The sequence below is a fragment of the Giraffa tippelskirchi genome, chromosome 9 (genome assembly GCF_054371585.1).
Source record: "Giraffa tippelskirchi isolate mGirTip1 chromosome 9, T2T-mGirTip1v1.2.pri, whole genome shotgun sequence".
Lineage (NCBI taxonomy): Eukaryota > Metazoa > Chordata > Mammalia > Artiodactyla > Giraffidae > Giraffa > Giraffa tippelskirchi.
In genome coordinates, this window is record NC_137283.1 from 149,771,448 (window position 1) to 149,790,814 (window position 19,367).

Consider the following 19,367-nt stretch of genomic DNA (forward strand, 5'->3'; position numbering starts at 1 on the left):
AGTCAGTGTTGACCTTGGCCAAGCCCATCCAGGTCATTTCTGTGCTTCTTCTTCTCTCAATCTAGATGTCCAGAGGCAAGAACAGATGACCCCCCTCTCACTTTCTCTGAGCTAATGGAGAGGCTCAGCACCTCCCATAAAGCATGACACTACCTACAACTGCTCATTCTATGTTGGTGGCTCTGTATGTTTTGGGGATCACAGACTTTCTAAGTGCCTATTGGAAGCTTCAGATCTTCTCCCCAGGAAACCACAGATATGTATACTGATTCCACATTTTGTTCATCATTTCAGGCCACTGCTGCTTTGGAAGATGGAAGGGGCTGCATGCCAAGGAATGCACTGAAACATGCAAGAAAATACATCATCCCCTAGAGGTCCCAGAAGGAAACACAGCTCTGCCATCACCTTGATTTCAGCCCAGGGAGGCTCAAGCCAGACTTCTGACCTCCAGAACTACAGGACAATACACTAGTACTGTTTAAGTCACTACATTTGTGTGGTAATTTATTACAGCAGCGATAGAAACTAATACAGATTTTGATCTTTAAGGAAACACAACTTCCAAAAGAAAATGAGAAGGAAAAAAAAAACCCCTGTGACTGAAAAGTGAAGCTGGGGCTTCCCTGATGGCTCAGTGGTAAAGAATCTGCCTGCCGATGCAAAAATCACGAGTTTGACCCTGGTCCAGGAAGATGCCACATGTCAAGGAGCAGCTAAGCCTGTGTGCCACGACTGCTGAGCCTGTGCTCCAGAGCCTGGAAATCGCAACTACTGAGCCCACGAGCCCACGAGCCCTTGCTCCCCAACACGAGAAGCCACCACAGGGAGAGTCCTTACACTGCAACTAAAAGTAAAACCCTCTCGCTGTAACTAGAGAAAAGCCTGCGCAGCAACGAAGACCTAGTGCAGTCAAAAATAAATAAACTAGAAATTTTTTGAAAAGTGAAATAAAACTTTAAAAATAAAGTAGCCCTGAGCTAATTTTTAAAGAAAAGAAAAAATGAGGCTATTTGTGAGCAAAGGCAGACTTCAGAGGACAGACCCCAGACAGCAAGTCGGCAACAGGCACCCTAGAGGATGCTACTGCCAACAGAAGACGTGCCTCCCGCCTGCTTAGGACAGAAAGGACATGCATCCCAACCTGTCTTTTAAGCTCCTCCTCCTCCTTCCAGGACCAGACACCACATGAAGCAGAAGCATCTTCGAAAGCAAAGAATGGCAATACCTACGATACTACAAAACCTCAGCGAAGGAGAGTTTTCAGGCTAACTGAGTTTTGAGGTCAAGAGATAACAACTAGATTCCACACTGGGTTTCAACCATCTAGCCCCTCTAAAGATGCGCCCCACACTGGGATCTATCCTTCACAACTGAGAACCAGGCAGAGTCTGAGGTCAAGGGGTCCTGTTGAACTCTGGTTGGAGGACCAGGAGGCGTTACTGCAGGAGAAGGAACAGGGCTGGAGCTGAATGTCTGACCCACTCTCTCCCAGATGTGCCTTTGGACCAATGAAGTCTCACGCATAGGTGGTAGCTGTGAGAATTTTTTTCCTAACTAATGGGATGCGGGGGGCAGGGGAAGGGATGTTTGTGTATATGTGCATACGTGGAGAAGGCAATGGCACCCCACTCCAGTACTCTTGCCTGGAAAATCCCATGGACGGAGGAGCCTGGTAGGCTACAGCCCATGGGGTCGCTAAGAGCCGGACACGACTGAGCGACTTCACTTCCACTTTTCCCTTTCATGCACTGGAGAAGGAAATGGCAACCCACTCCAGTGTTCTTGCCTGGGGAATCCCAGGGACGGTGGAGCCTGGTGGGCTGCCATTTATGGGGTCGCACAGAGTTGGACACGACTGAAGCGACTTAGCAGTAGCAGCAGCATACGTGTACAGACACACAATGAGAACACACAAAGATACACATGTTCTGGGCATCTGAGGTGGTTTTAAGGCAGCATGAGTGTGAAAGAATTAAAGTTCTGACACATTATTCAGAATAAGCCTGAGAGATGGTTTCTATCTGTTACCCATACAGACTGAGCATGAATAGACTAGACCAATTACAAATGTAAGAGGTGTGCGTGGAGTGAGACTAAACCCCCGTGTTCCAGAATTTACTTGGAACACATCAAGGTCACATGCAAATAGAGGACGTGGTTTAAATTTGAATTCCAAGCAGCAACAGAGACTTTCATCAATAGAAAATGCTCCACCACCACCCTATTGTAACCATTCCTAAAAAATGTCTGGCCCAAAAAGAGAGAATGCTTTCCTGTAGCACCTGAAGTAGTTTTTTCACCCTATAGCCACTCTGCTTTTCTGAGCTGGAATCAGAGAGTTCATATAATCTTAAGGCTGAAAAGGTCTTTGATTTAAACAGTATCAGTTCACTTTATCAAGGGGTTCTTGAGGCAAGAATATTGGAGTGGTTTGCCATTCCCTTCTCCAGCGGATCACATCTTGTCAGAACTCTCCACCGTGACCCATCGGTCTTGGATGGCCCTGCATGGCATGGCTCATAGCTTCACTGAGTTACACAAGGCTGTGATCCATGTGATCATTTTGGTTGACTTTCTGTGACTGTGGTTTTCATTCTGGAGGCTACAGGATTGTAGTTCTTGCTTTAAAGAGGTGGTTGGATGGCATCACCGACTCAATGGATATGAGTTTGAGCAGACTCCAGGAGACAGTGAAAGACAGCCTGGTGTGCTGCAGTCCATGGGTCACAAAGAGTCAGACATGACTGAGCGACTGAACAACAACCATCTTACTTTAAATGCAAGCGGATATCTTCCTACCGATGTCCCGAAGAAGAGATGCCTCATCCAGACCAGAAGCCAGGCCACCTCTCAGAACCCAGCAGACTTAGTTCCTAGGACCCTCAGAAACTACTGAATTCTTAAAAATCCCTTTAACTCCCCCAAGGATCTTGAATTAGCAGGCTTCCAGAGGCTCGCCTACCTGGTGCCTACACAGAGCATGTGTGAGAATGCTTTCCAGACCCGAGGACCAGCTCCTAGGCCACAGGGAGAAGGCAGGGCTCTATTGCCTGTTGATATAATCAATCCCAGGGAGACCTGGGTGGCTAAAACTTGAATGAACACTTGAACAATCTTGCCCTACACACCAAGCGGGGAACCACCCCCAAGGCTGGGCCATCTTGAGTTAACCCTTCCAAACTTCTGTCCTGCAGCACCCAATCCAGAGTGAGCCCAATTTCCCAGGGAAAACCATTCAGCTCCTCAGCCAAAGAATCCTCTGTTGACATATTCAGCAGCGGTGACACTGGTTTTCTCCATGCCCACCGTGGCTCAGCTTTTGGAAAGGGACATGTATCTATGTCCCATGCGGCTCTGAATGACCAACTCCCTATGGCTCTGCCCTTGGTTGGGCTATAGCTTAGCCAAACAGTAAAATAATGCACTTGTTTGGGCAAAGCCTTCTCCATGCCCAGTGGTGGGTGTGGGTGAGGCTGTGGAGCCCCTCTCTCAGTGGAACTTAACCTCTCCAGGAAAGATGAGGCCGGGCGTGGAGCTCTCATCACCGCAACACTCAAAGATGCCAACGCACCAGTATAACTACTGCCTCTGCAGCTTGGGGACCACAAGCACCGCCCCCCCACCCTAGCTGGGGAGCTCCACAACCTCCACCACTGCTCCCCACCCCCAGCAGAGGGCTTTCAAGGCAGTTCAAGTCCATTTTCCGTCTGATTCTCATAACCTTAAGGGAAGCAAAAGAGCTGTCTCTTGACCTGTGTGTCACAGAAGGGGAAACTTGAGATACCCAGCTTTCCCAGGGTCATGCGGCTGGTTAGGGACAGACTCCAGACCAGAAGCCACCTTCTCCCAGCCCTAGGCACCTCGCCATTTATCCCTGCTGGGATAAGAGGGGGACGAGAGCTCCCTCTGCCTTAACGGGAGAATAGCTGCCCTCTGTTGAACACTTACTGTGTCAGCACCGCCCTAGGCATGTCCAGCAGCTCCAGTTCTTAGGACTACCTTCTAGGGAGGTCGTAGACCCACCTTACAGATGGAGAAAGTGAGGCTCAGAGCGGTTAACTGACTGACTTAAGGCCACGCAGCTAATGAGGGAAGTACCGGGGGTTCCAAGCCCCACCCACTGGCTCCAAAGCTCCATGGACCAAACCACCGACAAGAAGGGGTGAAGGACGCTACCTCATGGCCACGTTGCTGCCGTCGATCACTATGGGTCTCAAGGAGCTGGCGAGATCTCCGCTGTCCTCTCCGGGGTCTGCTCCCAGCCCGCACTGTGCAGAGACCGGGGTCCCGCAGGAGCCCCTGGGCACGAGCAGGGGTGCGGCGCTGCCCTTGTGCGCGCTGGGCCGGCTGCCCGTCTGGATCAGCTCCTGCAGCACGTCATTGACCAAGGCGTCCTCGCCCAGCTTGCCCAGCACCCTGACCACGTCCTCCCGGCTGTAGCCCAGCTTCTGGAAGAACTCCATCTTGCTCGAGCGCTCCATGCTGTGCCAGCCGGGCCCCCCGCGAGGGTCCTGCCGCCGGCTTCCTCCTGGCAGCGCCCCGCCGGCATGAGCTGGAGAGAAGAGGCATGCATCAGGTGTTTGTTGGGCCGCTGGAGGCCGATTGTGTGCTCCCCACCTGCCATGTCTGTCAGGAAGTCACATCCGGGCCTCGTGCCCTGGGGAGTTTCAGTTGCTGGTGTGGCTGGTGAGCCGCAGATGCAATCTCGCCTTTCCCAGCAGGCTCTCCTAGGCCTTCCCCCAACTCCCGGCCCTCATGAGGGTCCCCCGCCTGAGCAGGCCACCCAGAGCTTAGGACATTCGCGCACAGGCCACAGAAGTGCTTCTGAGGCTCTGCTATGGCTGGACTGTGTCCCCGCCAAATGTATATGTTGAAGCCCTATCCCCACCCCACCCCTCAGCGTGTGACTATTCGGAGATAACGTCTTAAAGAGGTGATTATGTCAAAAGGAGGTCAGTGGAGCGGGCCCTAATCGGATGTGACTGGTGTCCTCATACAAACAGGACAGCTGGACAGAGATGGGTACAAGGGGAGGCCGTGAGGAAACACAGTGGACGGAAAAGGCCAGCTGCCAGCTGAGGAGGAGGTATCAGAAGAAACCAGCCCGCCAACGCCATGATCTCGGACTTCCAGCCACCAGAACTTCCAGGAAGTGATGATGATGATGGCGATAAAGTTCAATGTTAAAAATGGCGGATCAGGCGGTCAAGAATCTGCCTGCGATGGAGGAGACCCAGGTTCGATCCCTGGGTTGGGAAGATGCCCTGGAGAAGGGAATGGCTACCCATCCAGTATTCTTGCCTGGAGAATTCCATGGACAGAGGAGCCTGGTGGGCTACAGTCCATGGGGTCGCAAAGGGTTGGAAACAACCGAGCAACTAACACAAAGTCATCCCTCAGTACGTGGCTGGGGGAAAGGTTCCAGGACCACTGAAGATATCAAACTCTGTGAATGGATGCTCAAGTTCCTTATATAAAATGGCATAGTACTTATATACAACGTAAGCATATCCACCAGGACTCTACAGGCTCTCTATATGACTTATAATACCTAATACAGTGTAATGCCATGTAAATAGTTGCCAGGACATGGGAAAGTCAAGTTTTGCTTGTATGACCCAGGTCTCAAGCTTTAGGAACTCTTTGAGTATGATTAGGAGTTCAGGGGAGAAGGGGGTCAGTGATGACAGAGGAAGCAGCAGCAGATAGGGATTCCCCCTCCCCCATGGCTCAGTCTTGCTCCTCAGTCAGGCCCCACCAGGCCAAGGAAGGGGGACAGGAGGCCGGGTGGCTTCTCTGGGGCCCAGGGCAGGTGGGGGCTAGGCCTCCCAGAGCCTAGGAAACTTCTGGGATTCTTTTTTTTTTATATTTTTAATCCACAATTGGTTGAATTCGAGGATATGGAGGGCCAATTGTTTACATATTATATATAGGTCATAAAGTGCTAGTCACTCAGTAGTGTCGGACTCTTTGCAACATCCTAGACTATAGTCCACCAGACTCCTCTGTCCATGGGATTCTCCAGTCAAGAATACTAGAGCAGGTTGCCATGCCCTTCTCCAGGGGATCTTCCTGACTCAGGGATTGAACCTGGGTCTCCCACATTACAGGCAGATTCTTTACCATCTGAGTCACTAGGGAAGCCCATATATATCCAAAATAAAACCCAACTCTGTGGTATTTTGTTGTCCCAGCCATACCAAACTAATACAACTCCTCGAATTAAACAGGGGAAAACACCCTCTGGTGAATTCTATTCCCAGAAACACAATGCTTTGACCAAAATTCAGCTCTGTGCACCAACACAGTTTTCCACAGCAGTTAATTCAGATAGTACTGAATCTCTAAAATAAGAGATCCTAACTCAAATTTGATTCTTTCCACCCAGCCGTCACTTCCTGACCTGCACCTTTGGGGTAGTTGGGGGCAGGAGGCTGCAGCCTGACAGATGTTTACAAAAAAAATATGACTGCATCAAAAGAAATACTCTGGACAAACTGGGTCTCCTTTTCTACTCACAAAGACCTATATCTTTCAAAAAACTTTTAAAATATAGAAATAATCCTGAAAATCTATAGACTATGAAAAATTGAAACAATGTAGAAGTATAACGAATGAAAAGATATAATGTCTCTTCCTACAGACCCCAAACCCTACTTGCCTCTCCTGTCTCCTTCTAGCACTTTCTCTATGCATTTTCTTGCATGTCTAGCAGATACATGCACATACTGTTTAAGGGAGGTTGTTTTGGTGGGTAGGATTGGGGGCAGGAGGAGAAGGGGACGACAGAGGATGAGATGGTTGGATGGCATCACTGACTCAATGGACATGGGTTTGGGTGGACTCCGGGAGTTGGTGATGGACAGACAGGCCTGGTGTGCTGCAATTCATGGGGTTGCAAAGAGTCAGACACGACTGAGTGACTGAACTGAACTGAACTGAACTGATACTGGACTTATTGTTCAGCAAGTTGCTTTTTGTATTAAAGATTTGTTTTGGAAGTCTTTCCCTGCCAGTTTAGCTGTTTGGCTGCCCACCCTATCCACTGTATTTAGAACAGTGCCTGGCACAGCTGAATCTCAATGCATATTTGTCAAATGAATGAACAAATGAAAGAATGTATGGTGTTTATCCATACGCCAAATGATGGAAATTCAGGTGGCCTTTGATGTTTCCCCTACAAACGGTGCTCAACACACATTCACACACAACTATCATTCCACCCCGTCCTCTTCTCAGTATTACAGGTTCTTCATCTTCATTTCCTAGCCTCCTATTGGAATCCTCTGCAACACTCTCTTCTGGGTTCCCAGCATGGCCTCGTCTTATCTTGCAGAGCCTCTCCCTTAATGCAAGAACCTCAGTAGAACTCATGATGCCTGGGGCTGGCAGGTCACAGACATTTGTCAACCAGCTTCCTGGATAGAAAATTCTTGTGGAAAATTCTTCAAGAGATGGGAATACCAGACCAACTTACCTGCCCCCTGAGAAATCTATATGCAGGTCAAGAAACAACAGAACTGGATATGGAACAACAGACTGGTTCCAAATTGGAAAAGGAGTACGTCAAGGCTGTATATCGTCACCCTGCTTATTTAACTTATATGCAGAGTACATCGTGAGAAATGCCGGCCTGGATGAAGCACAAGCTGGAATCTAGATTGCCAAGAGAAATATCAATAATAGCAGATACGCAGATGACTCCACCTTTATGGCAGAAAGTGAAGAAGAACTAAACAGCCTTTTGATGAAAGTGAAAGAAGAGAGTGAAAAAGTTGTCTTAAAACTCAACATTCAGAAAACTAATATCATGGCATCCGGTCCCATCACTTCATGGTAAATAGATGGGGAAACAATGGAAACAGTGAGAGACTTTATTTTGTGGAACTCCAAAATCACTGCAGATGGTGACTGCAGCCATGAAATTAAAAGATGCTTGCTCCTTGGAAGAAAAGCAATGACAAACTTAGACAGCATATTAAAAAGCAGAGATATTACTTTGCCAACAAAGGTCCATCTAGTCAAGGCTATAGTTTTTCCAGTAGTCATGTATGAATGTGCAAGTTGGAATACAAAGAAAGCTGAGCACCGAAGAATTGATGCTTTTGAACTGTGGTGTTGGAGAAGACTCTTGAGAGTCCCTTGGACAGCAAGAAGACCCAACCAGTCCTTTAGATCAGTCCTGGGTGTTCATTGAAAGGACCGATGCTGATGCTGAAACTCCAATACTTTTGCCACCTGATGCAAAGAACTGACTCCTTGGAAAAGACCCTGATGCTGGGAAAGATTGAGGGCAGGAGGAGAAGGGGATGAAAGGGGATGAGATGGCTGAATGGCATCACCAACTCAATGGACATGAGTTTGAGCAAGCTCTGGGAGTTGGTGGTGGACAGGGGAGCCCGGCATGCTGCAGTCTGTGGGGCCGAAAAGATTCAGACACGACTGAGTGACTGAACTGACTCCTGGATAGAGAGGCCTCTGCTGCCACTTGTCGGTTGCTACCCGCCTGGCCCACTGATCACTGCCATACCGAAATTGCCCTCACAGTCACCAGTGACCTCCTAACTGCCAAAGCCAGCAGCATCTTTCCACTCCTTGCCTTGGGCAGCTTCTCTGCTGCTTTTGGCTCTGAAAGTCCTTACTTGGGACTTTAAATCCAAAAATTTTGGACCACCTCCTTCTCTCGTCTCCCTTAGGTTGCACAACTTCACCTGGGTCTCCTACTTCTTTCCAGCTCTTTGCTTAGCCTCTGGTCCCTTGTTCAATGTCGGGGTCCTGCCCGGGCCATCTTCCCTCCCCCTCGTGCTCTCCACCAGCTCCCTAGATCTATGAACCTACAACTGCACTTCCAGCTCAGACTTCTTGCTAAGCACCAGGCACACACAGCTGTAAACCTGTGAGATAAATGCCCTATGTGCTATTTGGTAAAGCACTGAGGGAACTCAGAATATTTGCTGAGTTGGCTTCAGTGATTCTCAAAGTGCAGTCCAGAGGGAGCCCAAGACCCTCCCAGGGAGTGTATAAGGTAAAACTATTTCACTAATAACTGCTAAGTTGTAATTTGCTTTTTCTTCCACCCATCCTCTCACGAGTGTACCATGAAGTATCCCAGAAGCTACATGTCATTGTAATATTGCCAACAGCTTGAACATGGAAGCAGATATGAGAAGCCAGCTGTCTTGTATTAAGCTGGATATTAAAGAGATTTGCAAAAATATAAATCAGTGCCAGTTTTCTTACAAATTTTGGGGGTTTGGAAAATAGAGTTCTTTCTCGTAAAATACATCATTTATGTTGATATGATTGGTTTACCCTGATTTTGAAAGTAAATGATTATTTTTGAATTTCATAGTTTTAGTTTCTAATAAAGTACATATCGACAGATAGATATAAACCACATAAACAAAATGGTGGTGGTGGGGGTAGTCCTTAATAGTTTGTGAGAGTGGAAAGGAATTCTGAAACCAAAAACCCTCTTCTTCAATCCACAGCTGCTCAACAGTTTTTTCCATGTATATGGTTCTGTGTAGGTGGCCTATAGACATGTCATCCAGGGCCCCTGACAGAAGCCCTATGTCTTTCTCTCCTTCATCATGGCCCCTCTCACACCCACCTCCTGTCCACCAGCCCCACCCAAGCCTCCGTGCCCACCTTCTGCATCCCACCCCCAGTGCGGGCCACAGCCTCCTAGGGGCCCCTCCTCCATCCCATCTGGCCCAGCTCCCATTTGTAGCCAGCTCTGGGTTTCTAGAACAAGTCTGACCATGTCACCCCCTGCTTAGAAACACCCTCTCACCCCGTGTTGACCTCCAGAAAAACACCAAGTTCCTGAGCAGATGGCTGAGCTGTCAGGATGCATTGCAGGCCCCCGTCCACCTCTAGCCCACAAGTGCTCTCTGGCCCTTTCTCTCCAGCCACTCTGAAGCTCTTTCTGCTCCCCACTCCAGAATATTCCTATCACTGCACTTATGCATATGATGTCCTGTCTACCCAGAGTGTTATTTTGGGTTTGGCAAAAATCAAGATTCATCTGAAAAAAAAAAAGATTCAGCTCAAACGCGTTCACAGTGGTCATCCCTGATTCCCTGACAGAATGAGTGGCTTGGGCATCTCAGCTCCCAGGCGCGTGCACACACCTCTGTAACGACATATTGAGTTGTCAGATATCTGCTTCTCAGACTGTGAACTGCATTCTGACCCGTCTGTCTCAGAGTCACTAGCACCGGGCATATGCGTTCTAGTTGCTCAATCGTGTCTGACACTTTGCGACCCCATGGCCTGCAGCCTGCCAGGCTCCTCTGTCCGTGGGGATTCTCCAGCCAAGAATACTGGAGTGGGTTGCCCTGTCCTCCTCCAGGGATCTTTCCAACCCAGGGATCGAACCAGGTCTCCTGCATTGCAGGCGAATTCTTTACTATCTGAGCCACCAAGGAAGCCAGCATCTGGCATAGTGCCTCATATATGTGAAGAGTTTTGTAGCTTTTTCTTTAATAAATGCCCAAAGCTGAAATTATCTTCCCTCCTGGAATATTTTTTCTTGAGTTCCCATCTCACCGAATGGCATCCCCTGGGGATCCATAGAAGCAACCATGAGGTCAGCTTTGACTCATCCCTTTCCCACACTTCAACATCCAATGAGTCATTAATTCTGCTTCCCTGACATTTTCCATAATCATGCTCTCCTTTACACTCACACCACCACTATCCAAGTTCACTCATTCATCCATTCATTCATTCTTTCATTCATGTAACTAACACTTACTGATCACTTCCTAGGCACCAGGCAATGTGCCGGGACCCAGTTCTATAAAGACAAAATAATCCACAATCCGATTTCTCTACAATCTACTCAGGAAAACAGACAAAAAATGTAACAAGTTATACATCATGATGATAAGCAAAATACTTTCTATTAGAAAAATGTGCTTTCAAAACTCAAGAGAGGAATGACTTTGTCTTCGTCGGAGGAGAAAGGTGGGGCCAGAGGGGCCCGCACAGAGCTGAACAAGCTGGCTTCTCCCACCCAGAAACAGGCCACATGGTCATCTCCCCTGGGCTCCTGGGAGGGCCACCTCACCACACTCTCACCCACAACCACTCTAGCCAAGTTAGTCACTGATCAAGACTTCCGTGTCCCTCCAAAACGTCCATGTCCCTCCATCCTATACAGAGTAGACGTCGAAACCCCTCAGCATGAGAAGCAAGACTGATCACACCCGGGACCGAGTCCCTCTCCGGTTTCCATGGCCACATACCTCTAGTCCAGCCTCACCTTTTCCCTGACCAGTGCCATTCTTTTCTTTCAGGGTGATTGTTTCCTTGGACCAGGGTCCAGCTTTGACCCAATCTCCATAGAGGAAGGCGACACGCACCCACCTCAGTAGACCAGCTCATACCAGGGACTGTGCGCTGTCCCTAAAAGACCCTAGAGTCTCAGACCTGGAGACCGCACCCCAGGCTCTTCCCTCTGTGGAACCCCTGCCCCTCCTCCACCAGACCTAATCTCACTGTCACCTCCTCCAAGAAGTCCTCCCAGACCTGATGGCTTCCGTTTCTCCTGCCCCACCCCTCCCCTGCTCTTTGTGCATGCACTGCAGCTCTTATTTGGATTTGGAAGAAAGAGACAGGAAGCTTGAGAGAAGAGGGTGGGAGAAAGAAAAGAGGGAGGGAACTAAGATGGAAGGAAGACAGTACAGACAACATGAACATAAAAGTTTATATTCACGTTTTTCTTCATTGTTTCCACTCACTTTCTTGCAGAGGCTCTTACTTGAAACTTCCCATTATCCCTGGTGGGTCGACAGGGTGGATAAAAAAAGTATTCCTTGCTCACAGATGAAGACACTGAGGTTCAGAGTGGTACAGAGTGAGGGCTATACAGCTAGCAAATGGCAGAGACTGACCATAAGTAGATGCTTCAAATAAGGGGTTGCTTTGAGCTGTGGTTCAAGATAGCAACAATACCTTATCATTCCAGAAATGGAAAAGTCAAAATATGACTGGGTCAGGAGACTTCTCTTGACTCACCCAGTAACAGTTACGAGAAGAGTCTGAGGTTTTTTGTCACTTTGTGTTCTGGTAGGGCAGAAGCATGAACATTCCTGAAGTGAAAAACCTTTCTCCTAGGGAGTGGGAGGGGGGTCCCTGCCTTGGCAGCTCCCCACAGAACCCTCAAGCTTCAACAGAGCTCCTTTTCTGAGCTGAGTTTTGTAGGGTATGCGTGGGACGGGAGGGCTGTTTTCACACGAAATTAACTGAAAGAATTCACCTGCTTCAGAGGCTCCCCGCCCCCCCCCCCCCGCCTTGAGACTCTAAAATAACTTCATTTCCTTTTAAAATTTCTAAATAAGGGAGAACACTAGGGTGAGGGGCTGCTCTCTGGGGCCCCGAGTCACAGCCCACCCCCACCCCCCCCCACCCCGAGCTGTGATGGTCTTTGAGCCTCAGGGCTGCTGGCAACTACTTTTTCCATTCTATTTTTAAGACCTGAAAGTACGAACAATTTCATCTTGGTTTTCTTCCTCAATCTTGACTGGAAGTGACAAACAGCACAGATGGCTAGTCACACTTTGAAAACCTTCCCAAGTCTCCTGCCCTCTGACAAGGGTCAGCGGGGCACGCTGTCCGATGCTCAGTGTCGAGGCTGTGGGGGGTGGGCTCCAGACCTGATGACCCAGAGGAGAGAAAGGGAGAAGGGGGAGGGGGCATGGGGGACCCTCACAGGTGGAACAAGACGGGTCAGACCTGGTTTTAGCATCAGTCAATCTGGAAGGAGGGGCTCTGGGCCAAAAAGTCTGGCTGGAAGAGCCCCTGGGGGAAGAAAATAACACACGGCAAACTGAAGAATGAGAAGATAAGAGCAATAAGAACTGCAGAGAATCAGCAGCTCACACGGACACCGTGTTATCTGGTTACAAGGTGCCTCCTCGTGTGTCATCTTTGGGAAATCCCAAAGTCCCTGCGACATGGAAAGAGTTACTCAGGTTGCAGGTGACAAGACTGAGGTTTGGCTGACTTACCCAGGATCTCACAGCTGGATGGGAGACTCCCAAGGGTGGCAGTTCCTGCCAGAGGGTGCTGCCCAGGGCCACTCGGGGGCCACAGAGCAGGGCCAGCCCACCTTCAACACTGGACCCTGACCTCCAAGTCCGTTCCCAGGTTGCCTTGGCCAGTTGCAGAGAAATCTCCCAGACACGCCCACCGGAAGTCACCCACCGTGGTGAGGGGACAGTTCTAAACAGAGTCCCTGCAGAAGTTTTCTGGTTCAGCTTAGATCTAGAAGCCCTCAGGGGAGTTGTCAGAGTTTGAGGAAGTCAGAGAGAGGCAAAGACTTCAGCCCATGAGATTTGTGGTTTTGGCCCGACCTCTTTTTTTTTTCCTTAACAGAATTGTAATTTTTAAAAATTGTGGCAAAATAGTCATAGCATAAAATTTACCATTTTAACGATTTTTAAGAGTGCATTTCAGCAGCATTAAGCAACCATCATCACCCTCCATATCAGAGCATTTTCATCTTCCCAAATGGAAACTCTGTCCCCATTAAACACTAACTCCCCATCCCCCCACCTCAACTCCTGGTAATCACAGTTCTACTTTGTGTCTTTATGAAGCTGACAATCCTAGCTACTTCACGCAAGTCAAATGGTACAGTATTCGTCCTTCTGGGACTGGCTTGTCTCCCTTGTCATAATGTCTTCAAGGTTCATCCGTGTTGTGTAAACCACGCTGTTTACCCTTCCACTCATGCATGGATGCTTGGATTGCTGCCGCTTGGAGGCTGTTGTGAATAATGTTGCTATGAGCCTGGGGAGACTGGGCTGGCCTTCTGTTTTCTCCTGCCCTTGTGTGCTGCTGTAGGTTGCTTCTGGTGTACACACAAGTATTTACAGCCCTGATCGATACCCCAGGGCAACTCTGAAGCAAAGTTTAAAACAAAACCCTCTGCTCAATGCCCCTCCCAACCTGTTCACCTGCCAGGTGTTGGCACTCCTGGCTTGGCAACATGTGGCCCTGGAGAAGAGGTCACATCTTGGGGTTTGTGGCCAAGCATTCTAAACTGGCCCCAGGACGTAAGCCAGGATTATATTCACTGACGTCAGGTGAAGACTTATTTCAATGTCCTCATAGGCCTTCTTGAAGCCCACAGGGCCATCCTCTAGAGGACATGGCATTTGGGGCCACTGCCAAACGTTCCCAATCTGCCAGGAAACTAGACACCCACCAGTCACCATCTCGTCTACAAGATGCTCTCAAAAGCATACAGACAGGTTTCAGATGTGCCCCAGAGTTCTGTGGATGCAAGCTAAGTCGCCTCAGTCATGTCCAACTCTTTGGGACCCTAGTCCTTCCGATTTCATAAAATTAAAACATCTTTAAATCAGGAGCTTTTACGTAAACTGAAGAGTTTCTTTTGATTAATCTTTCTCCAGTAAAAGCCCTCTTGACACTAAATACAATTTTGCTAGATAGAACAAGATTTCACCCAAAGGAAATTAAAGATGCTTACCTATTTTTTTTTACCCCCACTGAGCCCTCAGAGTAACTGAGGGAGATGAGATTGTTGCTAGGATGCTTCCTATCCAAGAACGCATGCCCTGCATCCTGGCCCCCGCCTCCCCGAGCGCTCTATCTCTGTCCTCCCACCCCCGGCCGCAAGTCTGACAGCACTCTGTCACACTGACCATGCCAGGGGACGTGCACTCACCAGCAGGGCCGGTGGAGGGCCCTCGTGGTGGACACCCGGCTCCCCTCAGCTGTCCTCCCAGCTGTCCAGGTGTCCTCGAGGCCCAGGGAGTCACTTCAAGCCGAAGTTCTGCTTCCTTTCACCATTCACATTCAGCTGCAAAGGTAGTTTTGCTTTGCCTTTTTTTTTTTGCTTTTAAAGGAAAGGAAGAAAGCAATCAGATGAGGGAGGGAGATGAAGCCTGCACCTCAGCATGAGTCACTGAATCAAAGTTCAAAAACCACATGCAAAACACACTTTGTGAGGGCAGGCTGGGGCAGACGAAAGTATGAGCTCTCTGCCTCCCCTCGACCCCCACCCTCGACGGTGGACACGGTGGACACGGCTGCTCCAAGTTCCCACTCGGGCCGCCAGCTGAGAAGAGCATCTGATCCTAGATGCTTCTTAGGAGGATGGGTGCTCACAACTTTATACACAAAATTGCAAGTTACACAGAGCCAAGGTGGGGGCGGGGCAGGGACAGAACCTGGGTGCACGGAGGCGTGGGGATTTCCCTGCCTTCACAGGGGTCCCAGGCAGGTCACAAAGTCCTTCTTGCTGGAGGAGCAGGGCACTGGCCTCTATCAGGAGATTATACGGCCCTGGGCTTCCCTCTTTGTGGCCTTGCATAGGGTGGGCGGTCTCCTCTCTCACAGTGGCAGGAGGAGCCTGACCCCAGCATCCTGAAGCCCAGCTTGCTGCAGCCTCAACAGGTACGGGCAACAGACCTCAAGCTTTGTGATCATTTCCAGCGTTGAGGGATGCCCATCAGAGGAAAGAACACAATCAAACCCCACAGCAACCCACCTGCACGGCAAATGCCAATGTCCCTAATGTGACCAGTCCAGAAATACACTGTCAGCCAGTTAGTCAAGCTGCATTTAGAGCCTGGGAGTCGGTGCTGAGGAAATAAGAAAGCCACAAGTTACCAGATTTTCGATACTCTGCTTTCTTCATTCCCCATCTGTGCCACACAGAAGATGGGGGGCAGTCTGCAATATTAAGGCGCGTATAGAATGGATTACCTAAATACAGATTAAAAGTACAGCGGGGAGGGGGTGAGGGATAAATTAGGAGTTTGGGATTAACATAAACACATTACTATGTTTAAAATAGATAGCTGGTGGGAATGTGCTGTATGGCTCAGGGAGCTCAAACCCAGGCTCTGTGACAACCTAGAGGGGTGGGATGGGGTGGGAGGCGGGAGGGAGGTTCAGGAAGGAGGGGACGTAAGTGTACCTATGGCCGATTCGTGTTGTTGTACGGCAGAAACCAACACAATTTGTAGAGCAATTGTCTTTCAATTAAAAATAAATAAATTGAGATGTTCAAAAAATAAAATAGATAACTAAAAAAGATCTATTGTATAGCACAGTATACAAAATACTCAATATTTCGTAATAACTTATAAGGGAAAAAAATCTGAAAAACAAATATATGTGTGTGTGTAACTAAATTACTTTGCTAAACAACTGAAACTAATATAACATTGTGAATCAGCTATACTCTAATTCTTTTTAAATGATGAAAAGTCATACAATTAAAAGAATTTTTTTAATAATTAAAAACAAAAACAAGAATCAGAAACCATTCAAAGAAAAAAAGAACACTGTACTAGAACCTGGGTTAAAATAGTCACTTCACTGGAGCCCTGATCCTAGCTTTGAAATTTGGGACACAATAGATTTTGTAATAACAAACCTAGATTTCTAACAACAAACGGGTTTTCTAAGGTTCGTTCACCCCTCTGGTACATTTGCTAAGTTTCCATCAAAGTTTCCTAATCCTCACAACAGCTCTACAGCACAGGAACCAGTCTTCCCAGTTTTGAGATGAGGTCATCAGTGTTGAAGGGCTTCCAGGTGGCGCTAGTGGTAAAGAAGCCACCTGCCAATACAGGAGACGCAAGTGACACGGGTTCAATCCCTGGGTCGGGAAGTTCCCCTGGAGGCGGAAACGGCAACCCACTCCAGTATTCTTGTCTGGAGAATTCCATGGACAGAGGAGCTTGGGTGGGCTATAGTCCACGGGGTTGCAGATAGTCAGACATGACTGAGCGCACACACGCGCGCGCGCACACACACACACACACACACACACACACAGAGCGGTGTGGAGAAAGGGTAACTAAACTGCTCAAGTTTACTCAGTAAGTGGTTTGAGTCAAGATTCAAATCCAGGGCCATCAGGCTCCAAAATACACCCTTTATCTGGCCGTGGGTAACCTCTCAGCTCTCAAACACCTATGCTCGGTTTTCAAGAGAAATAAAGATTTTCCTGGTATGAAATTTTAGGAGAAATCAAAGTCCTTATGTTGAGTAATATAGCAGATAATATTTTCAGCTCAAGTCCTGTAGAACATGCATGCCTGCATGCTAAGTCCCTTCAGTTGTATCAGATTCTTTGCCGCCCCCGTGGACTGTCGCCCGCCAGGCTCCTCTGTCCATGAGATTCTTCAGGCAAGAATACTGGAGTGGGTTGCCATGCTCTCCTTCTGGTGATCTCCCTGACCCAGGGATTGAACCCACATCTCTAATGTCTGCTGCATTGGCAGGCAGGTTCTTTACCACTATCCTCACCTGAGAAGCCATAGTAGATACAGGGGCATTGAGTGCCCGTTCTTCCCTGGAAGCCTCTGTCCAAGTGGTGGTGCTGCACCTCAATGCAGGGAAGGGTTTCTGTGTGGAAATGACCTGACATTGTCCAGGAGCCTTGTTCTCTGACTGTCTGGTCAAATAAAGCCACAGAACTCAGAACCAATCACTGCCAACGGGCTCCTTGGACTCTCTTGCCCAAATACCAGATTCTGAGGTACAATATTTCTATGTACAGGATAGCAACCAGTCAAGGAAGGAATTCTCTGTGGAGGTTGCCAGGTGCCACCATGCTGCACACTTAACAAAAGATGAACCTGAGTAATGAAATTTCTGAATCCTGATCTATATCAGTCCAGGGTGATGGACGCTTCTGCACAGGTCAGGTAACACAGAGGCCAGCAGCAAATGCAAAAAGAGACATTAGAACCTGCTCATCTATCAGACAAGCCAGCATTTATTTGGCAGAGACCCCAGAATTCTGTGTCTGAAATCTCAGAGACATTATGTAAACCTGAAAAACAGCTACTCCGCGGTCTTCATAAGAAAAGAACCACCGTCTGGTGTCTTTATGGTATCTGATTTAGAGAAAATTCATCTTGGCTTCCGGAGAAGGCAATGGCACCCCACTCCAGTACTCTTGCCTCGAAAATCCCATGGACGGAGGAGCCTGGTAGGCTACAGTCCATGGGGTCACTAAGAGTCGGACACGAGTGAGCGACTTCACTTTCACTTTTCCCTTTCATGCACTGGAGAAGGAAATGGCAACCCACTCCAGTGTTCTTGCCTGGAGAATCCCAGGGACGGCGGAGCCTGGTGGGCTGCCGTCTATGGGGTCGCACAGAGTCGGACACGACTGAAGCGACTTAGCAGCAGCAGCAGCAGCATCTTGGTTTCTCTACAACTGAAATGACTTAGCTGCCACGACTGTCAGAAGTTGAAAGGTTTGAACCACTGTTTAGCCAGCCTGGGTGCGGGCACGCTCACTCGCTCAGTCACGTCCAGCTCTGTGGCACCATGGACTGTGGCCTGTCAGGCTCCTCTGTCCGTGGGATTTCCCAGGCAAGAATACTGGAGTGGGTTACCATTTCCTGCTCCAGGGGATCTTCCTGGCCCAGGGATTGAACCCACTGTTTAGCCTATTTCTCCCTAATTGTAACCTGTCAGAAGTTACAGAGGTTACTCGATATGCTAGCAAATTTGGAAAACTCAGCAGTGGCCACAGCATTGGAAAAGGTCAGTTTTCATTCCAATCCCAAAGAAAGACAATGCCAAAGAATGCTCAAACTACCACACAATTGCACTCATCTCACACGCTAGTAAAGTAATGCTCAAAATTCTCCAAGCCAGGCTTCAACAGTACGTGAACCATGAACTTCCAGATGTACAAGCTGGTTTTAGAAAAGGCAGAGGAACCAGAGATCAAATTGCCAATATCCGCTGGATCATCAAAAAAGCAAGAGAGTTCCAGAAAAACATCTATTTCTGCTTCATTGACTATGCCAAAGCCTTTGACTGTGTGGATCATGACAAACTGTGGAAAATTCTGAAAGAGGTGGGAATACCAGACCATCTGACCTACCTCCTGAGAAATCTGTATGCAGGTCAGGAAGCAACAGTTAGAACTGGACATGAAACAACAGACTGGCTCCAATTTGGAAAAGGAGTACGTCAAGGCTGTATATTGTCATTCTGCTTATTTAACTTATATGCAGAGTACATCATGAGAAACCCTGGGCTCGATGAAGCACAAGCTGGAATCAAGATTGCCAGGAGAAATATCAATAACCTCAGATATGCAGATGACATCACCCTTATGGCAGAAAGTGAAGAAGAACTAAAGAGACTTGATGAAAGTGAAAGAGGAGAGTGAAAGTGTTGGCTTAAAGCTCAACATTCAGAAAACTAAGATCATGGCATCCAGTCCCATCACTTCATGGCAAATAGATGGAGAAACAGTGGAAACAGTGACAGACTTTATTTGGGGGGGGCTCCAAAATCACTGCAGATGGTGGTGACTGCAGCCATGAAATTAAAAGCCACTTACT

At 48.4% G+C, this 19,367-nt stretch overlaps 1 protein-coding gene across 2 annotated transcripts in view; it reads right to left on the reverse strand.

The window, feature by feature from the left end:
• Positions 1 to 14,846, reverse strand: part of ZC3H12D (zinc finger CCCH-type containing 12D) — a 35,156-nt gene extending 20,310 nt beyond the window's left edge. The window contains exons 1-2 of one of the 2 annotated variants that reach the window (XM_081529932.1): positions 14,708 to 14,846; positions 4,180 to 4,555 (exon numbers count right to left, since the gene is read on the reverse strand). In XM_081529932.1, the coding sequence (XP_081386058.1) occupies positions 4,180 to 4,484 (305 nt within the window). In that variant the 5' untranslated portion in view covers positions 4,485 to 4,555; positions 14,708 to 14,846. Of the gene's footprint in view, positions 1 to 4,179; positions 4,556 to 13,022; positions 13,281 to 14,707 lie in introns of those variants that run through there. The other variant, XM_081529933.1, reaches the window with a different exon arrangement.
• Positions 14,847 to 19,367: the final 4,521 nt, after the last annotated feature.